Here is a 22,042-nt window from a genome sequence, read left to right as displayed (position 1 = left end):
TAGTATGTGTACCCTTAAACACGTTGCTTAAGCCGTATTGTATTTTGCCTTTAATTGTGAATTATTACATATGAGAACTGCTATCGAGTATGCCATATATTTCCATTTAAGTATATACCCTAATGTAACCTAACCTTTATATATATTCCCTAATACAATATTTAATTTAAAAAAAATGAAACGGGTATAATCATAGGTGGCTTCCTCTGGGCTACATGACAATTCAAGCAGCTGGTAGAGTTGAAAGTGAAATTCCTAATGTCTATAATTCCCAACGTCTTCTTTGCCTAAGTCTAAAATGACAACCACTCTGACAGAATTAAGTCCCGCCCATTTTCCCAGCAGTCCCACAACAGGAACAGCTCTCCCCTCCCCTGGTGAGGCAGTAGGACAGCGTGGTCTCCAGGAATTTAAGAGCTATTTTGGCCTTCCAGAGCCCTCACTGGCTACATGACCTTGGGTATCCACCTAATCTTAAAAATAGGGCAGATAATTCTCAGAGAATTGCAGCGAGATTCAGAAAAGCTGTGTGAGCAAGGCATTGCCTTCATGTTGCATACCCTAACCCAGAAGTACAGAGTGCTGTGCCCAAGGCCAATGATGGTCACAAGGCTACCCTGGTCAATGGCCCTTCAACAGGAGTAAGCCAGGACAGATGTCCACTCAGGAGCTCTGGGAAATTGGGTTTGGGCCCCAGAGGGTGGCTCAAAGGACCCATTCACTCACATTCTACCCAAATACATTCCTAGCCTCCAGTCACAGCCTCCGTGATCCAGAGCCCTTGGGATCTGCCATCTGTGGGGGACAGTGCCCAACACCACACCCTACTCCCCATCCCCAGAGCCAATCCGTGGAAGAAAGGAGAGCTTGGAGCACAGGACTCCCCCAGGTCTCCTGACCCCCTTCCCAGGTGGTGTTTAGTGTTTTTGGTGTTGACTACAGAGAAGCAACCAGCAGTGCCTTCATTTTAGGCACCCAAACCATGGAACCCACTCTGCCCCTGGGGGGGAACTTCCAGTAAATGTCAAACAAGGTTGAGGAAGAACATCCCTCTGACCAAGTTAAAAATGTGAGGGATCCAGCAGTGTGTAATGGAGCCACGCAAGTGGCACTGCAGAAGGGCCATCTGTGCCCCAGGTCTAGAGTAAGAAGCTTTAGCTTGCAAGTGTATATTAGGCACAAGGAATAGGAGTATCTCTTGTCTTGCTTCATGGATTATATGGCTCAGGAGTTATCTATAATTATTCACTTACTTTTTAAGAAAATATAACAATATAGAATAGTTAATTCTATACAGTGTGCAGAGTAGAGCAGGGTGGTGACTAGAATACTGGTTCTATGACCTTGGGAATGGCCTCACCCCCCGAGCCTTGGAAAGGACCTCATGGAGCAGCTAAGAAGATCGAATGGAGGGACTGCAAAGAAAAGGCATTACAAACTCTCAAAAGATAAACACACGTGAAACCTTCAGAATAAAATGGGATTTAGGTTTCAAACCAGGAAACCGTTTTCAACAGGCTCTCACCTTCCTTCCTCTAAACACCCACAGCGGCGCCTATGTCCCTGTGATAGCATAATTCCAAAAATAATAGCCGGCGTCTGGCTCTTACTAGGGAGCAAGGCCTGTGACAAGCATTTTGCACACATTCTTTTCATCTTCTTACTGTGTGGCTGTGGGCATATGATCCACCTTCTCTGTGCCTCAGTATAAAACAGGAATACTCAAGATTATGTAGGTTAAAACTGATGAAACACTTAAAACAATAAACCGTAAACTGGTTAAATTTTATAAAATCCTTGGAATGGTTTAAGGCTGTGGCACAATTTAGCATTTTGTAAATAAATAAGTTTAAAAAACGTCATGTCCCTGTGCTCACTCAGGGTAAGCCACCTGCCTAAGGTCATAGAGCCAATCAGGTGATGGGTGATTTCCAGGTCTGCAGGAAACTATACTGCCCCCCCCACCCCAAGTCTCATCTACATGTATCTCTCTGCTGCCCACTGGCCCAGGAAGTGCATCACACTTGTCCTTGTTCTTCTGTGGTCCTGGCATGTTAAAGGCATTTTGTAGCAATCTGTTAAATACGCAGGGTATGCCTTTGAAAGGTCCAAATGTTTTAAACGAGCCATAAAAAGAAATCTAAGACGGATTCATGAAAGACTTGGTGGCAACAAGAATTTAGTTAAAAGTCCAGCACTCCTCAGAGCAGAAGAGGAGCCAAGTCTCGGGGCACTGATTTCACAAGAAGGACACAAGAGGTTTATTAGACAACCCATGGCAAAATACAAAATGATTAATAATGAGAACAACCATATTCTATCAGCCAAGTGCCACTTGGCACTATGATACTATCCCACAGGACATCTCTGGGTTCATATCTCCTAATATGCTACCTAAAGAAATGAATCCCCTCAAATCAAGACTCAAACACAAAGGGATTCCAGAGACCACTGCGAAGGCGAGTGACTTAGAAAGCTCAGAACCATTTGAATTTCCAAACTTAGTAAGAAAGAAAGAAATGTGCAAGGCAGGGTCTCCTGGGTCTGGGGCAGAGGGTGGGGCAGTAGGGGATAGTAGAGGCAAAAACGGCAGTGGCTGAGATCTGACAGCAGGTTTCCCTCTACTTCTTCCTCCCGCCTCTCTCCTTGAGGGCCAGGTGGATGACAGCGCCATTGGCCATGTTGTAGTAAGCCAGTGAGTTGGAATCCTTGATGAAAATGCCCTGGAAAACAGATGGTGTGCTTTAGCACAGGGCAATCTGGCCTTTAACAGTATATAGCCTCACAACTCCCAACATCCATTCACTCTGAACTCAGAGAATACAGGGGCCTGAAAGAAGGTAGGACAATGGCGGTGGGGGGGGGGGGGGGGGGCGTGGGGGGGGGTGGGAGGGTGTAAGGGTGGGACTGAAGGTCTCTGGTTCCCTCCCAGAATGCTCTGCTTTTCCCTCCTTCCTAGTAAGGCACGCTCTTCCTCTTTGTCAACTCCCCAAGAAGTTGGCCCAGACCAACCCCCATGAAATTCTGACTCTCAAATCAGAAGATCTTTAGAGATCAACTAGTCCAAGTCTCATCTGACAGAGCAGGAAACTGAGGCTCAGAGTAGGGATTTGTCAAAGTACTGAGACAGAGAATAAAGCATGCCAGGTGGACACCAGGTTGAGGTGGACTATGACCTATGACCTCTGTGTCCCTGCACAAAGCCAGGCTACCCCAGACCACACTGGCTGGGATGGCTCTACCTCCCGTTCATACCTCTACCTCTGGGCCAGAAACCGACCAAATGTCCACCCTAGTCATTAAGGCAAAAAGTTTTCTGGGCCTCACACAAGACTATACTGTGACCCCAGCAGAGTTTCATTCTGTCAGGCTAACCTTCCCTGGCACTCCTAGCCAGCATCATCACTTCTAGGATAGCCTCACATGGCCACCCCACATGTCTCCCCACTCCTTTAGATTCCACAGGTCATTAAGCTTCTGCGATGGCAGAGGTGTTGAACCCAAGGGGCAGGAGCACTGATATGTGACCCACCTCATACTGTAGCTTCTGTTTCCCTGCGGGCATACCCGTGGCTTCGTGAATCTTCACCTTGATGACAGAGACCTGTGGGACAGAGAGAGGTCATTAACCTCTTTGCTAAGGTTAGCTAAAGAAAGCTGCCCCCTGAATCCTGGGATCCAGTGCACCTGATGCCAGTTAGCAACACCAACTCATACCTGATCTGTCAGCGGGAGGGTGAAGACCAGAACTTGTCCATTCAGTTTCCATTCAGTCTTATCCTGCATGTTGGGCACTTGGACTTTGATGGACACTGGACCCTGCAAAATAGGACATGGCCATTATGGCCAGGGAACCCTGAGCCCATCAGCAACTATGCTCTCCTATTCCTGGACCAGTCTGAACAATGTCTCCTGTCCATGTGAACTCCTGGACTCTGCTCCAATTCACTATTAAGGCCATTAGTATGATGTCACAACTCATCCCCCCCATTTTCAAGATTTGGGATTAAAGGTCTCTGGTTCCCCCCAGCATGCTCTGCTTTTCCTTCCTTCCTAGTAAGTCACATTCTTCCTCTTTGTCAACTCCCTAAGAAGTTGGCCCAGACCAACCCCATGAAATTCTGACTCTCAAATCATAAGATCTTTAGAGATCAACTAATCCAAGTCTCATTTTACAGAGCAGGAAATATCTTTCCTTACCTTACCTTTACAGAGCAAAGAAATCTTTAAAACGATCTCTACCCTGCCTTTTGGTGAGTCTGGAACTGAAAAAGTAGTAAGAAAATGCCCTGCAAACCCCAGAAGCACCACAGAGAGAATATAAACTGCAAGGTCAGAGACCTAGGCTCCCAACTCAGTTTCCCTGCTAACTAGGTCTCTCTGAGCCTCAACGCCAAGTTTATAAAACAAGTGATTACAACGACTGCATGGTACTGTTGTAAGCACTGAAGAAACAAGTGCCCATAAAACGTGTAGCTCTTGGCACTTCAGCTGGTACTCAGAAAATGGGAACTGCTATCAGAAAAAAAAAAAAAAATCTGGTCAAATGCACTGGGGGAGTGCGGCTAGGACTGTTTCTGCCTCCTCACTAGAGGCGGACAGCTTCCTTAGGCACTGGAAGTGTCAAAGTTCTCCTTATTTCTAGCACCCCAACAGGATCCCCACAACAGGGAGAACTTCAAAGGACTGGAGCCACAGAAGAAGGTCGCAAAGAAATTAAGAACTACACCCGGGATTTCTTCCAGTATTCAAGGTCCCTTCACACTCAAGTCCTGCTGCCTACGTTAGTCCTGCTGCCTACCAGCTAGTTTTCCTACTGGTCTCCATGATAGTTCACAACAGAGGGACTGCCTATTTGGTCCGGTCCTTCGACTGTTGATTATGCATCTACTGTGTACCCAGAAGCCCTTACAGGCTTCCAATAACTGACCCAGGCCCCAGAAGCCAAAACGGTGGGAGAAGAGGGTGCGCCAGGGAGTGTGTAACTGGGGCAAGACTGGGTCCCCCCACTAGTCACTCCAGGCCACAGGTGGCACTCTGGTATCACATACCTTATTTCTGCGTAGGAACTCCTCCTCAGGCACAAGGCTGTCCTCTGTCTTCAGTTTCTTGGAGGCAGGCTCATCCTCCATGGGAGGTGGGGGGTGGACAGGGGGCATGGGGGCTGGAGCTGGGACAGGTGCCACAGGAGGAGCAGGCACAAATGCTGCCAAGACAGGAATAAGCAGCCACATGAGTGGGAGGAAGGGCCCTGGGACTCAGGGATGGTGATAAATGAGGAAAGACTGCAAAGGTGTCCCACTTCTCACAGTCAGGGGTGTGAAGAGTCACTCCTGGCTCAGTCTGAGAGCCAGTAAGTTCCCTGGCAGGGAGACCTAAGAGACTGCCCACACTGGGCAACAGAAGCCTAGAAGAGGGGCAGGACTGATGGATGGAGTAGGTGCCAACTGACAGCAAGTCTCACTAGGCCTCTGGACCTGTCTGGGGCCTGACCACTATAGGTGCACAGACCCCAGCTCTGCCACATCAGCCTATCTCCCCTAGGACCACCAGTTCCCCAGCTCCTAGCTCAGGGATTGTTCACATGGGGAAACCAAGGTTCTTCTCTGAGCTGGACGCCCAACGGGAAAAGCTGGGCACTACCATCAGCCACTGCTGATGTGCCTGGTCCATAGTCCTGACCCAATGGCTTGGAAAGCGACATAAGAGACACTGACCTGTTGGCACAATCATGGGGGGTGGGCGGGGTGCCATGATAGGAGGGGCTGAGGGAGGCATGGGCACCACATTGATCCTGGGTGCATGGATGATTGGCGGCATGGGGGCAATCACTGAGCCTGGGGGTAGTCGGACCACTGATGCCATCGGGGGGCGGGGCATGACAGGTACTGCAGACACAACCGTGGTACGAACAGGAGGTGGCATCTGTGGGGAAGAAGGAACACACAGATCACAGAAAACCAAAGGCAGACCTCAATGGCACATATGGCTGGTGATTAGCCACCAGCAACCTTTGAGGATGGGGGCTGGAAAGCTCCGATTCAATCCCCTGGGACTGACAAACTGCAGCCCATGACTAAACTCTGACAGGAACTACGCCAAGAGAGGCCCAGGGTGACATTCTTTCCTCCTGAGACTCAACCAGCTGCTTGTGGCAGACACTGAAAAAGCCACTAAAGAGGCTGACCTCAACTTAGCTTCCTGGAGACAGGCCAACAGTCCTCGAAGACCTGTTAAGCCCTGCAGCCCTTCTCTGCCCCAAGCCTACTTCTCACTTTTGCCTCCTGCTTCCCTCCCTGTTCCAATCCTCCCACACAGACTAGAGGTTCCCACTTACTATTAAAGAGTTCTTTGTCTCTTAACTTAACCCAAGCAGCCCTTGGGCCCCACTGCAAGGAAGCTGTCCTTCTCAGCCAATAGTGTCCAACCCCAAAAAGCAAATGCTAAAAGATTAGTCCCAAAGTGGCTACTGGCTTACTGCGGGTGGCCGAGGCACAGAGGTAATGGGAGGGGCAGAGCTAGGAATGTTGGTGGCTGAAGATGGAGGTGGTGGCTGCTGAGGAAGTTCATTGGGTTTGCTGGGACCAATCTTCTCTTTGGTATCATCCTCTGGCACTAGACCCTTGGCCTTGTGGATGGCCTCAATCTGCTCCTGGAGGGTGATATTGGCTTGGGCAGCCTGCTGGGTCCGCGCCATGCTGCCTGAGTGACCGTCCCAGGTCACCTACAAAGGAAAGCAAAGCCGCAGCTTGTCAGGGCTTCTGAAACTGAGCCCAAGAATAGGAGTGTGAGGGTGGGGAAAGTACTAGGATCCATCAGAATGTCACCTTTTCCTCTGGCTTCTGGATCTCCTCCTCACCAATCTTCTTACCAATGGCTGTTTCCTCTACACCGAAGATGTCAGTACGCCGCTCAGCCAACTGTTTCAAGCTGCTTTCGATATCCAGACCTGGATAGTCACAAAATGGAGGCAGGGAGCAGAAAGGAAACTAAAACCAGGTGTCCTTCCAACATACCAGCAACTCTCATGGTGCAGGGTAGAGGCTGGTCCCATGGAGCAGGCCTGAATCTGGGTCCCAACATAGCATGCCTATCCTCTGAGCCTGGGGAAGGCTGCCCAACCAGCAAAAAGCCCGTACACTAGAGGCTATCCAATTGCTTAACTTACGAAAAGCAACTGGGAGGACAGGGTCACAAAAGCGACAAGTAGCAGTCAGGACTAAAAGCTTAGTCTCCTGCTTCCGGGACAGTTTTCTCCCTATCGTGTCTCATTTCAAATTGCTCAAGGTGCTCCAGCCACCAGAGCCCTCATTCTAAGACAACTCCAAGACGAGCACCCTTCCAACTCTGGGATGTCTGGGATGCCATCCATGTCAGGTGTCTGCCTCTGGAGGAGTCTTACGAAGAGTCCTTCTGGAAAACGGGCAGTTCTTTTGTAGCATCACAGACTATACCTATCCTCCAAAGTTTTTGTTGACCTCAATTCTTGCTTTTCATTTCTTTAAAGTCTAGACGTGCCCATGGGCCAAAGGGAGTCAGGGCTGAGTCAGAGAAGGGGTGTGGACTGGGTAGGAGAACCCCCACCTCACCTGGTGCATACACCTCATCATCGCTCTGCTTCTCACGGATGGAGCGGTCTCGCTGCTCCAGCCAGCGGGGATCGAGAAGCCCAATGCGCATGTGTTCCTGCATTTTGCTGGCAGGGATCTTCTCCCCCGTGATGGGAGACACGAGATATTCATCTGGTGCAGGGGCTGGAGGCAGGGGCTTAGAAGCTAAAAACAAAAAACAAAAAACAGAGATACTTGAATGAGAATACTGGGAAGCAACAGACGTTAAGAAATTATCGTTTTATTCATGTGTTACTCATCCAAGACCCATCCATTTAGTGCCATGCTGTACCTAGCACTGTGCAAGGCACCTGGGCACCAAAGAGGACTAAGCTCTGTTCCCTATCATCAGGCCTGCAAAGGAAAAGACTATCAATGCCTTTGCGACCAGCAACCTCGCGCCCTCTTAGAAACAGAAGGTCTGAGGAATACGTGAAGGCAGGAAAGCAGGCAGGCCCTACCTTTAGGGTCATAATCCTTCCGAACAATGACTTGGTCTGGAGTCGGGGGCAGAGGAGGAGGCATGGGTGTCTCTGGGGGTGGGGGCACTTTCTGCCCTTCTTCTTCATCATCTGAACCCTGAAAAGCAAAGCAATGGCAGGACTTAGAGAAGGGCTGACAGGCCATCCCCCTGCAGCTGAGCCCTGGTGGCTCTCAGAGTGGCAAGGAACCTAGGTCCCTGCCAGCCAGCGTCCATGTGCTAAGCCTCTGGGGGCAGCCGAGGCCAGCCGGCAGCCAGCCAAGCTGCTTCCTCACAACATGAATGAGAGTGCTGGGGGCTGTGGTGCTAACACTCCGCCCAGGCATTTCCAGCAGCTGGCACCAGGCAGTCCCAGGAGGCCAAGGGCACTTAAACATGCTGGGGAGGGGTGTGGGGGGCAAGCTGGCACTCAATGGTAGCTGCTCATGGAGCAATGCTGGGAGGGAGAGAAAAAGTCAATTCCCACAGACACAGGAGCCTTTCTTCTCACACACAAATTCTTTCCAAGGGGAGGAGGCAGCTTGGCTCTAGAGGCTCTATGCCTGCTCAGAGGGCCTGCCTCGGAGGGGGTGGAGGGGGTAGAGGCGGTCGAAGGGAAGCAACAGGCTACACTTAGAAAAGGTCTGGGAACTGCTGATCATTTGGGCCCAAGCTCAAATGTATCAAAGCATGTGGTGCAAAGCGTTCCTTAACTGAGAGCTGGCACAGGAGCAGTGGGGAGCAGGGCCTCTGGGCAAAGGGGGAAGGTCACAGAACAGAGCCAGCACAGCTTTCAGATCCTTGCCTGTGAATGAATCTTTGTTGCCTGAGCTGGAAAGAGGTTCTATGCTGCCTGAGTTTGGGCAGCTGCTCAACCAGGATGCCTTATTCAGGACCTGTGCCTCCTTCCAAGGTTCACAAGGGAGGTGGATCTCTGACTCTGGTGGAGAGCACCCCCATCTCCTTAAGCTCCAGAAGGAAAGGCCAGCCCCACAGGCCCTCCCAGAAGCACACCTCATCCATGTCTTGCACTTGGGTGTCCTGGTCCAACTGGGAAGGAGGCTCCTCCGTTTTTTCTTGTTTCTCATCCTCCTCATCAGACTCGACCTCCATCTCAACCTCTTCACTTTCCCCAAACTTCTCATAGCGCTCCTGAATAAGGATTCGGGCCCCCAGCTCCTCCGGGGTGGTAGGGGGAGGGAAGTTCCCTGGCAGAAAGCAATCCAGAGTCAAAGGGAGACCTCCACAGACGCTCTTTATCAAAGGCCCATCCGTCTGCCCTTCCCGCACTGTGAGCTCTCCAAGGGCCAAGGCTGTCTGACTTCTCTCCCAGCTCCAGACACCCACCCAAGGTCTGGCACTAAGTTTGCTCAATTGGGTTTAAGTGGAGACAATGTGGTAAATCTAAAGTCTGCTGAGAGCAGAGATGAAACATACTGATAAAACCCTCGGGGGCACTGTGCTGCTCCCTGGGAAGAGATGTGTATCTGAAATATCCCAGGATGGTTCTAAGCTCCTGGCTCCCCATCTGGAGTCACACACCTCCCTTCCTCACAGATCTACCTTGCTCATTGGGTTGGAAGTCTACTGTTTCTACCACAACAAAATCATGCCAGTCGATCTGTGCATAAGCCACCCGCTCCTTCTCCTTTTCCTCTTCTTCCTTCTTCCTCTCTCGCTCCTGGAACTTGGCCCACTCCACCCGGTAACACACCTGAAGAAACAGAAAACAGCATGATGCTATGTTGAATCAGGGTCAGCTCCTGATGGAGCAGCCACCTTCAATACCTTTACCAAAGCCAGCATCTCCCTTGGAAGAGGAGACTGTTCTGCCTACAAGAGGAAATTCCTGGTATGAGCATCTGGTCTCAGTCAGGCCCAAAGCTTGGACAGAATAAAAATTCTAAATGTCAGGGCACCTGGGTGGCTCAGTCGGTTAAGCATCCGACTTCGGCTCAGGTCATGATCTCACAGTTTGTGAGGTCAAGCCCCATGTCAGGCTCTGTACGGACAGCTCAGAGCCTGGAGACTGCTTCGGATTCTGTGTCTCCCTCTCTCTCTCTGCCTCTCCCCCACTTGTGCTCTGTCTCTCTCTCAAAAATAAATAAAATGTAAAAAAAAAAAAAAAAAAAATCTAAATGTCACAGAAACCTTGTATCTGGGCCCCAAGGGCAGCCATTTGTTATAACCTCAGAGTTTTCTGCTTGATTTGGCAAGAGGCTCTGTTCTCACAGAGCATCAAACTCCGTCCCAGGAAGTCTGTGTGACAACCAAGTACCCACAAAAGCAGCAGCAATCTGAGAGTCTGAGAACAAAACCTTCATGCAGCTACCCAAAACAGGCAGCACCAATATGCCTTTTCTCCTTGACTCTTGAGAACTTGGGGCCTCAAAAGGCATCTGTCACCAGAAAACCTGCTCAGGAGTTGGCTTCTAGTGAGGGCAAAAAAGAGGAAGATCCAGTAAAACTGAGAGAAAAACAGAAAGTTAGCGAGCAGACAATCTAGGTTTCTTCGGCTTTTTGTGGCCACAAGACCTTTCTTCTCACCACTCCTGTGCCTGGAACACAGCAAGGTACCACCTCAGAGACTATTTCCAAACATGAAACAACCCAAAGTAACTTGCACCATCAGTAACTGGTTATAATTCAGTTTACCTGGTCCAAAACTTCTCGGGGATTCTCAGCCTCTTTCTTGAGCTTTGTAAATAACCCTTTAGGTGGAATCAAGATCTGAAACACAAAAGAGTTAAAACAACTGTCAGTGCACAACACAGGACAAAGAGGTTGCCTTCTGGAGCCTGTGGAAAGGCATAAGAAAAGTGAGAGCATAGGGTTCCAGGTCCCAATCCCAGCTCCACTTGGCTATGCAACAACTTTGGGCAAGTTACTTAACCTCTGTAACTTGGCTTCCTTCTACAAATGGTGACACCACCACTTAAAGTCAGCATGGTCAACATTAAAAGGTTGCTGCAAGAATCAGCAGGAAAATACACAAATACACTGCCTGTATCACCCAGGGTACAGTCAGCATGTGCTGGCTGCTCTCAGGGCACAGAAATGTTCCTACCCTTTTGCACATGCTCCCCTGATGACCCTACCCAAGACTGCCACCCACAGGCCCTATCTCCTAGATCTCTGTCCCCTGCTTTCTATTTCTCCACAGGATTTATTACCAGCTAACATCCACTGACATTGCACTTGCCTGTTGCCCCCTCACTAGACCAGAAACTCCATAGACAGAAATTAATCTGTTTTCTGTTCACTATTGTTAATTCCAGAATTTGAAATGAATTCTGACAATGAACATACGTTTGACAACAAATGATGGCTTTGTTCAAAACAGACATTCTACCTGCCCCAATAGTTTTTTTTTTTTTTATTTTTTAAAAAATATTTATTTTTGAGAGGGAGACAGAGAATGTGAGCAGGGGAGGGGCAGAGAGAGAGGGAGAAACAGAATCTGAAGCAGGCTCCAAGTTGTCAGCAAGAAGCCCAATGCAGGGCTTGAATTCACAAACCGCAAGATCACGACCTGAGCCGAAGTCAGATGCTTAACCATCTGAGCCACCCGGGCACCCCTCTCCCCCCACAAATAGTATTTATTGTTACTGGTAAACTGGCTCAGCCCACCCCTCCCCCGCCCCCATCCTCTCTATACCTCTATCCCAGGAATAAATCTGCTCCTGGAATCTCCCATGGCTAAAGACAGACACCAGTGCCCTCAGGTTAGAGTACTAAATGTCTATACCCAAGTTCTGAGGGAGAAGAAACAGGAAAGTAACAGAGTAAAAAGGTATCTGGGGACCTTTAACCCTGGAAGTAGTCCACTAGGGAAAATTAACACAGGGCTCACTTAAAATTGATACTGTGTAATTACACTAACACTTTGGCCTTCAAATGATTGTTATTTTAGCTACTCTACCATTTTTGGATTTGATCATTTTCTAAACACATACATCTTTGTAATTCTTTCTACTTACATACTCAGATCAAAATTAGAGGAAATCTTTATGAGTCCTTTTAAGTCAGATCTTTAATGTACTGTTTCTAAATAACAAGAAAAGATGTACAAATCATGCCACTAATCAGGAAGACAACCTCCACTACATGTATTACAAGAAAAACAAGCCACTGGCAAATCTGTTATCAGTGTTCTTTGCAATAAATTAATGATCTAATTTTTTAAAATTTATTTTGAGAGAGAGAGAGAGAGAGAGAGAAAGAGAAAGAGAGACAGAGAGAAAATGGGGAAGGGAATCCCAAGCAGGCTCCACATAGTGTAGAGCCTGATGTGGGGCTCAAACTCACAACTCTTATGTGAGATCATAACCTGAGCTGAAGTCAGACATTTAACCGACTGAGCCACCCAGGGACACCAGATCCAATTATTTTTCAATACCAATATTGACTTGTCCAGATTCTTGATTACAACAATGTAGTATAATAATTAAGATATTTTTAACAGGATAATTAAGATCCAGGTCTTAGGGTCTGGAGTAAAAATGCCAGAGGTCATGTCCCAGCTCAGCAAGCCCTGGCTGTATAACTCTATCCAAATTAACTTTGCTGTGCCCATTTCCTCTTCTATAAAATAAGGAGACCAATGGCTACCTTAGAGTTTATTAGGAATTAAATGAAAACATGCTACATATACAAGTATTCAATCAATACTGGCTATGCTTATGTTGAATTGTTTCTCAATACCTACTTAAATTATATTCTAATTCAAGGTACTTTTAAGAGTGAAAAACAACATAGGTGTTAAGAGTCAGTGCAGCCACTTACTAGCTGAGACCATGAGTAAGTGACTTCAACTCTCTAAGCCTGTTTCTACTTCTGAAAAAGGGGAAAGGGGAACACATCCTAGGTTCTTGTGAAGATTAAACTGGGCAAAAAGGAGGCAATTATTAACGGCTTGCTTCTTCTCAGGTACTCTGCAAGGCAACTGAAAATTTAAATGTACTTAAGAGCAGCTAGTACCACTTGGCCTTGTCACATAGCAGGCACTAACCTAATGACAGTTATCAATCACACGTTTCACTTCTCTTTAAAACCAGCAATCTGTTACATTTAAAAAGAAAAACTCAATAGAAATCAAGACTTTACACTGAACTGGAATTTTTACATCTGCCCAGGGACCCACGGTGGAGTACTGTCCTTGTAGACATGAATAGATTTCAGTGCTTCCACAAGATGCCTTCCTTCCCTAGGACCAGCACCCCGGCCCCTGCCCTGCCCGGGTACCTTGGTGTACTGCTCCACCAGCTTCGTGAAGTAGTTGAAAAGGCTGTGCTGAGGGCGGAGGAAGTCAAACTGGTAGTTGCGCTGTTCTTTCTGCATCAGCTGGGTCAGAAACTGGCGGCCATTCCTGGCCACAAACTGAGCCGTCAGCTTCACCACATCCAGGTCGAAGGCTGAGATGGAGGGGGGGTCTGCGATGAACTCAAACTCAGGAGGGGGCTCTTTGGGCACGATGGTCTCTTGGATTACCTGGGCTTGGACCTACGATGCAGATAGAGGGAATGTGAGGCTCGAGGGGGGTGGGAAGACACCCCCAATAGGACAGCATGGACCTCTATGCTTCTGTTAACCATGTGCACATCACTGGCCCATGGTGTGAGAGAATACTAACTCACAAGAGCACCAATTAGTTGGCCAACTGTGGCCTCAACTCCCTACATGGCTTTGAGCAAGAACCGTGCCTCTCTGTATTTCTGCTGTTGCCCTGAAATTGAGGGCCAAAACTTGGTGGCAGAAGATTCTACAGGAACATGCCATATTAAATCCCATCCGAGGGATATGGAGGCCACAGTAAGCCCTACATGTGTGCAGAGGACCCACTGGAGAGGACTCCACGGTTGTTACCTCATCTGGCCTCCACACAAACCACGAGGTGGACAGAACAGGTACTGTGAATCCTTTTTACAGGTGAGGAAACTGAGGTAGCCTGAGGCCCTAGGAGTAGTAAATTGCAATGCAGGTAACAGAATCTACTTGAGCCTTTATTTCCCACTGTAAAACAAGAGGTAGCCTTTGCCACCATGGTTCAGGAAAACAGCAAAGAGAAAAGGACCAGTCCAGGTCTATACAGGAGGGAAATTGTGCCAGCCCTTCTTGTCCACACCGACAACCCTTAACTGTCCCTATTTGTGGACCTAGTGAGGATTAGGGTATTAGGGCAGGCCAGATGGAGGGGCCCTGGGAAGGTGAGATGGAAGGGAGGGATGCTCAAGAAGGGGATCACAAGCCACTGTCCTCACTCCACGGTCAAGGCAAAGAGCAGGGGCCAAGAGTTTGAACTCTGGACTCCTGACTGTGGCCTGGGTAAATTGTATTTCCACAAGCCTTAGGTTCCTCAGCTGTAAAATGGTCACTTTGCTGTCCTCCTTAAGCAGCTGCTGTGAGGTGACAAGAAGACTCCTAAAGCACTGAGCAAAGAGCTGGACAAGCAGTGCTCAGAAAATGCCAACTGTCAACAGTACTTTGCTATCTGAGCCTCAGTAGATAAAAACCTCGTGTCTCTCCCTGGCTGGTAGAGAGGTTTGGAGAGCAGAGTTCATTATCCTCCCCTCTCTGTCCAGGCTTCCCTCTTAGCCCTGGGGATGTGAAGGGAGGGGTGAGCTCCAACCTTCTGGGGCAGCTGCTGCTGGGTGGCCTGCTGCTGCTGCTGCATGACCTTGGGGATGGCAGCCGAGGGCTCCTGAGCCTTCCCCTCCTTGAACTCGCTGACCTTGTGACGGTAGTAGGCATGGTAAGGGTCATTGGGGTTCAAGAAGTTAAACTTGGGATTGTTGATCTCATTCTGTCGTATCCTAGCTTCAAATTCAGGTCCATTTCTACAAGGAAGGAAAGAGAATTAACACTACAACCCTTACAATTGCCTAGACTCAGAACATTACCCATTCAAGCCCCCTTCTTGTCACCACTCATCAAACTAGCCCATCCCTAAGCACTGTAGAGGTCCTCCTGAAACTCTTGGTGTCACCAGCCAGAGTTGTCTACCTCCTTCAAGCCTGGGCCAGAACACCTCTACCACAGGGTGTCCCAGACCTCTGTCATTCCTGCAGCCCTTCTGCTAGTCTTGCCATTCCCAAAATTATCTAAGCTACTGTGTTCTTTTAATGAAGTTTATTCATTTTAAGAATTACTCAAAAAGGAAAGCATATACTACTACTTCAAGTAAAAATCAGTATGGCTTTACTAACAAAAGGAAACATAAAATTAAACATAATGAAAACAAAGTAGTATCATTAAAGTCTAGTTCAAGGTTTCCTGAGACTGAGGCCAGATGTTAGTTAAAAAGAGAGAGGACAAAAAAAAAAAAAAAAAAGAAACAAAGAGGACAGAGGGCTGGAGTACTGTTAAAGATACACTAGCACCAAACTGACACTTAGTCCTTCGGGTAACCACAAAGATTGAGAAAAACATCAAAACATAGACCATTTGATGTAATGCTTTGTCCAAGTACTACCTTGTCCAAAGTAGTACTTTGTCCAAGTACTACCAAATCACCCCATTTACTACTAAGTGAGGCCCACACTGGAAAAACTGCTCCCCAAGGACATGATCTGTGCTGCTATGTAAGGCACATTCAGATAACAAGGGGAGCGGTAAGAATAGAAGGGAGGTCTCTACCTCTCTCAGTAGCTGAGACAGTTTTCCACATAAACCCCACGTCCCCAGTTTGCATTCCTTTAAAACTTCAGGATAAAAAAAAAAAAAAATCCCCTGTCGTGAAATTTAGGAAACCCTGATTTTTAGAGAGCCCAATGGCAATACTTCAAGGTGTCAGACATATACACCATCTGTGTCAGTCAGAAAGCACATTAACCCTAAAGACATAAGATATGGACAATATTCATATTTTGGGTTCACTAACGATTCTTCAAGTTATCAACCCTCCCCACTCTTTTTTTTTTTTAATTTCCTAGATTACCAGTTTATTAAAAAAAAAAAAAAAAGATATTTTAAAGGGTAAAAATGAACAGCCAGATGAAAAGACACACAGGGATAGGTCTGGTAGGGTCCTGAGCACAGGAGATTCTGTCCCTGTAGAGTGTGGGGTGCACCACCCTCCCAGCACCCCCTCAGATGTGTTCTTACTTACCAACCTGGAAGCTCTCTGAATCCCATCAGTTAGGGTTTTTTATGGAGACTTAGTTACATAGGCATGATTGATTAAATCACTGGCCACTGGCGAGTGAACTCAATCTCCAGCCCCTCTACCCTCCCCACCCCCAAAGTTGGGAACCCAACCTTCTCTTTGACTCAATTTCCCATGTGTAAGATGCAACTAATACTACCTTCTCTCTCTACCCTGGTGTACTGAGAAGATCAAATCAGCTAAGGAGATGCCAAAGTTTTTCTGAATCATAGGGTGGCCTGAAATCCAAGGGCTGTCACTCCTATGAAACTTAGAAAGGGCTGTTCCACAAACATTAGAGATGATCTGGGTATTAGATGTCTGTGGGGCTTCCCTCACTACTCCAGACAGAGCCCAACACTCAGAAGATGCTCCAAAATCATCAAGGGATGGTTCTAGGGGCTGCTGGTAGCAGGTTGCTCCCTTTCTTCAGACTTTCACACCCTGGCCCTATTAGTTGAAGAGAGGGCAGGAGACAGGGTACATAAAGGCAATGCTGTGCCCCAGATTAGCAACCATAACAAACTGCCATGGCGGTGGTAAACACCCAGGCTAGCTACTTTGCAAGCTCTGGCCACACCCTGTAGCATGAATAACACCATGAGGTCTCAATTTGACAGTGCATTAGTCCAACTGGAACCTCCTACTTGGGGAAGAAGCATCTTCCCCTCTCTTATAATGCAAACCATATACGAAGAGGAAGGTAAGTGCACACTTAGATATTGCTAAACTAGACAATCATACCCAGCAAACGCCCAGGGCAGACAAAGGGCTGCTAAGAAAAGGAGGCTCTGGTTGCTTCTTCTATCACTGCCTCCTAAGCCATAACCTTACCACATCTGGGAATAATCTGAAAGAAAAAAAGAAGGCAAGAATGTTTGTTCCAAGAGATTCTGTTCTTTTAAATTAACTTAATGTTAATTTTAGAATTATGTTCTCTAACACAAGGAATAGATTTCAGCAGAAAAAGACATGATTCTGAGTCAACCCAGCTGGTGGGACTTTTTAAGGGTAATTTCCACTTCAGTTTCTTGACAGGAAAATTCAGGAAAGACCAAACCAAGAGAGAAAAAACTTCTTTCGGAAAAACATACTCAGTGATTTTTACTGTATGCTCCATCAATCAATATATGTGACCCAACAGAAGTGAAGTAGAGGGTCCTGCATGCTTTCTTTATCCCCGAGTGGGATGGTGCTGGTCTGTTCCTTCATTGCAATGTATATGAAAGCAAGTCCAGATTTTAAAAATGCCTACAAAGCAATCACCTTAGCCAAAAATAAATCTAGAAATATGGAAGCATACATTTTTATTTTTAAGAAAACTTGGAAACTCTTATTTCTATGGCAGCAGAGGCTGGCACAAAATTATTGGAAAGCTACTTGGCAAAATGTTTAAGAAAATCTTTAAAAACCCTCTTTCAGCCAGTTATGTGCCACACAGAATTCTCTTCTAAGGAAACAATCTAGAAGGGAAAGAAAATGCTCAGATTTCCCCACAGCTTCATTTGCCAAATTGAAATGTTGGAAACAACCTTGAAGGAAAATATAGAGGAGACTGCCAAGTCCAGGAAGGAACATCACCTCAGCATGGTGTATCAAGGACGGCGCAGCATCAGGGGACCACGGAGCTACATGGGAAAAGGCTTATAACACAACACAAAAGGGAAAAGCAGGATGTGAAAGTATCTACTAGTATTAAAGGATCTAAAAAAGGATGCCAAGGCCCAGAAGAAAACCGGAAAGTGAAAACAGCTGGTAGAAACTATTCTGGTAGTGAGACTGTGGTGATTCTTCCTCTAACACCCTATTTATTCTGTTTTTAAATTATCAGGGGGAAGAGAGAAGTATGAGCGTTGCTATGAGATACTAAACATTTATCATAAACACAACACTTACTGCCCTAAATCTGACTGTTCAATCAAGCACAGAACAGATTTAACGCAATACCCAAGTTAATCAAAGCCTTTGAAATGTAATAATATGAATCTGCATGGAGCCTGATAAGTGAAAGCCATCAAGCAGAATAACTTCTACCTTTCATTATATTAGGGGGTTGGGAAAGGAAGGAGTCCTGTATTACATGATGTACTGTGATGGGGATGCTGCCTTGGGGTCAAGGAGTGGCCCTTTGGAGTATATGCCCTGACCGAAGGCAGGAGTCTATTCTAGGCCAGCTACTTCTTCCATGCAATGAGCTGTCTGGTTGCCCACAGAAGCCAGAAAATCTCCACATTTTTCAACAGTGGCAACTAATTCTAGTTTTAAAAAAATATACTGTGAAGAAAAACAAGAGCTCTGTAGGTTGTATGAGGCCTGCTGGCTGCCAAAGAATATTTTAAACTAGGGGATGTGTTGACCTTTGGAGTCAAGTGGCCATCAAGAAGATTCCATCTGAGGAAGTCGGAGCGTATATAAGATGCGGAAGAGTGAGAGGAACTCAGACTGACTTCCATGCCATCCACGAAGACTGCTGACACGTGCAGCTCAGTCCCACTCCTCCTCTCCTGCCTTACAACAACTCTGAGGTGGTATTTTATTCCATTTTACAGATGGGTCAGTTGAAGCTCTGAGCACAGTTCTTACATAATGAGAACAATCAACTCCTTTCTTCGTCTTCCTCAGGTCAGCAGCTCAGACTATCATACTATCATACAGTAGTACAGACACACATACTATCCATGACAAAGCAACTTTCCAGGCACTTCCTCAGGCCCATTTTGGAAGCACAGGTTCCTGGTGACTCTGGGACTGGGTGTGATTCACATTCTGCCCCTACCATGCTGTGCTGTAGACACCAATCTTGCCCACTGCCTACCTCACCGCCAGCTTGTGGTGTCAGATGAGCTAACAGGCCTAGGCTGACAACGCAGAAGCAGCTACGTTACCTGGCCACAAAGCTGGCAGTCTTGTCAACGATATTCCTGACCTCTGGAGGAGGATAAATAATTCCCACCACTGGCTTGGAGGGAGTAGAATCCTCCTTTGAAGAAGCTTCTTCTTCTGTGGGCTGTGAAAACAAGAAAAGGAAAATAATGTCTTAAAGTTCCTGATTTGGGACTGGATCCCCACTGTCAAACTCCTCTAAGATATTATTGAGAATGTAGACTCTCTTCCGTGGACATTCCTCTAGTTAGGACCCTCTGTTCCAGAAAAGTGGTTATCTTAACTGCACTATACTTGAGTGGGACTCTCCTGGGGAAACCAGTGAAAAAAGCAGCCTCCTTGGCTCCCTCACAGGCAAGTGGTCTCAGTGACACTGGGAATCTACATTTTTACCAAGTGCCCCGGTGATTAAGATGGGGGATGGGGGTGAGAATCTGACCACATTCTAAGAAACCATCTCCCAGAATTCAGAAGGCCATGTCTGCACCTAGGGATGTGCCTGGCATGGAATATTTAATGATTGTTTGCTGAATAAAGAAACAGGAAACTCTTTGCTGACAACTCCTTATGCCCCTTTCCTCTGCATCTATTCCAGTCTTAACCACCACTCAATGCACAAATGTTCTGTGAAACCCCACTGGAATACCCAACATCAACTGTCCCATAAACTCCAATACTCTTTCTTTACTAGCTTCTTCTCCTTAGTAAACAAAGGGTCCATCTCTTGTCTTAAAAAAAAATAGCAGCACCCCTGCGCTCACATTCTTTTCTGCTGTTGTCCTCTCCCCCTCTTCCTCTGGTAAATACCCTGAGTTCTCTGTCTTGCCATTCCTACCTCCTCACCTCCCATCCATTTCAAGTGCTCTTGCCAAAGTAAAAAATGCCAAATACAGCAGCCATCTGATCATGTGACCAGTGACCATGCCTTCACAAAACTCTCTACTCCTCAACTCCTAGGTCCCATTCTCACCTGTCTTTCCTTCTTGCTCACCATTCCATCCAAGTTTCCTTCCTAGCTCCTGTTTCATCTTCTGCCCTAGGGCTCCCCCAAATTCTATTCTCCAAGGTATTCACACTGTACTCAGGCACTCACAACCATGTCCTCTACTTCCCCTACCATCTCTAGGTTGAACAATCCAGCCCAAACTGATGTCCCAGATCACTCTTATGTGCCAGAGAACTCTAGATCCAGCTGACTTCCGGGCACTTTCTTCTCTAACCACTTTCCTTATGAATGGTCAACCATGCACTCAGTCATTCAGGCCAGAAACATGGGTCTCCTCTCCCTTCCTCAGCCTCCACATTCGATGATAACATTTACCAAGAACGTAGTGGGTTCCATATACTTTTCTAAAAACTTTAAATAGATTAACTCTTATAAGAGCCTTATGACGTGAATACTCCATTTACAGATGACAAAAATTGAGGAATGTAACGCTTAACCGGACCAAAGAGCAGAACCAGGATTCCAACACATCACTTTAGCTGCAGAGTCTGCACCACCAGCCATTTTGTGACTTGAGCTTGCCCATCCCGTCTGTCTCACTCCCCTGCCACAATCTAAGCTAGGCCCTCAGCATCTTTTGAATAACTGTGCTCCTAGCATTTCTCATCACAACCTGCCTACCTTAATTTCTGAAACACAAACATGTCATTATCCAGCTTAAAACTCTTCCCTTTCTCCCCACTGTGTACTAGAAAAAGTTCAAATCCCCCCAAATGCATCTTTTGCCACCCCTTTCCAACCCTACGCTTCAACCACACTTTTTAATTTACTCTTGATCTGAGACACCACCTGATGCCTACCCTGGTGTTTTTGCAATTATCTGGTATTACCTTGTTTACTTTTCCCCAAATCACTGGGAAAATACCAGGGATACTGACATACTTAAATATTTGTGCTAAGGGTATGGACCTCTTCTCTCACGTACTCTGCTGTATACTGAACCCAAAGCAGTAATCAGCACACCTGTATGTGCTCAATAAAAGTTTGCTGAATGAATAAAGGATGCTATTTCCCCTTTCCAATCACCTGACAAACCAATTCATCTTTCTAAAAACAATTTACTTAGCATTCATGTGGGCATCACCTACAGGGCATATCACACCACACTGCAATGATTTACACACCTCTTTCCCTCTCGGTTGATTTAAGAGCTGGCTGGTATCAATTATGGTGATTAAAGCAATAAACATTTGTTGAGAATTCACTTATATCTGTCTCCCCACTAGAACCGTGAACTTCATAAACTAGCTGTGCTCCATTCATTCTGGTTCAGTCGGAGCCTCACACGGTGGTTGGCTTAAGGGTACGCAAAGAGTAGATACTGAGAACTACCACAAATGTACCCTACAGGCTGGGAAATTAGGGATTACTGTGCAAAAGCCAGAGGGCAGGGTGAGGAGAGGCAGTACCACAGAAAACCTGCAAACGAGCTGGATCGGTGTTTCTCAACCTTTAACCAATCACCTTGAGATCTTGCTAAAATGCATTAGTATTTAGTTCTGGCATTTCTAATGAACTCCCAGGTGATGCTGATGCTGCTGGTCCGCGAACCACACTTTGAAAGACCGCTTGTTTCGCTACCCGAAGGCAGCGTAGGGCGGGAAGCGCGCTGCCTCCTGGGACTTGCAGTCCCTCCAAGCCCTCGTAAGCGGCCGCTTCTTCCTCCACACGAGTGAAGAGCGCCCGCGCCGGAGAGGAGGGCCCAGGCCGAGACTTAGGCTGCCAATTAAGGTGCGGGGGTCGCGGTACCTGTTTGGGCTCGGTGGCCGCCGGCGGCGGCGGGGGCACCGCCTGCACGGGTCCGGCCGGCATGACTGCGACGCTCAGGGCTGCCAGTCCGCCTTGTTGAAGGTGAGCGGTGCTGCGTCAAAGCAGCTCCCCGCACGGACGATACGACAAGCTCGCAAGATGGCGGCGGTCGAGAAAATCGTCGCCGGGGA

General features: G+C 47.3%; 1 protein-coding gene across 1 annotated transcript; it reads right to left on the bottom strand.

The window, feature by feature from the left end:
* Positions 1-2,237: 2,237 nt before the first annotated feature.
* Positions 2,238-21,960, bottom strand: SF3A1 (splicing factor 3a subunit 1). Its single transcript, XM_045458336.1, has 16 exons — positions 21,852-21,960; positions 19,099-19,220; positions 14,699-14,906; positions 13,315-13,572; positions 10,726-10,800; positions 9,634-9,784; positions 9,085-9,278; positions 8,072-8,189; positions 7,590-7,775; positions 6,828-6,949; positions 6,479-6,724; positions 5,718-5,925; positions 5,052-5,206; positions 3,718-3,819; positions 3,533-3,604; positions 2,238-2,723 (listed from the first exon to the last, which is right to left on the bottom strand). The coding sequence occupies exons 1-16, from the start codon at positions 21,912-21,914 to the stop codon at positions 2,622-2,624; spliced, it is 2,382 nt and encodes a 793-aa protein (XP_045314292.1). The 5' UTR covers positions 21,915-21,960; the 3' UTR covers positions 2,238-2,621.
* Between the last annotated feature and the right edge of the window lie 82 nt (positions 21,961-22,042).

This window comes from Leopardus geoffroyi, chromosome D3, assembly GCF_018350155.1.
Source record: "Leopardus geoffroyi isolate Oge1 chromosome D3, O.geoffroyi_Oge1_pat1.0, whole genome shotgun sequence".
NCBI classification, from domain to species: domain Eukaryota; kingdom Metazoa; phylum Chordata; class Mammalia; order Carnivora; family Felidae; genus Leopardus; species Leopardus geoffroyi.
Note: the sequence above shows the minus strand (reverse complement) of the source record. Positions and strands in the feature narration are given on the sequence as shown.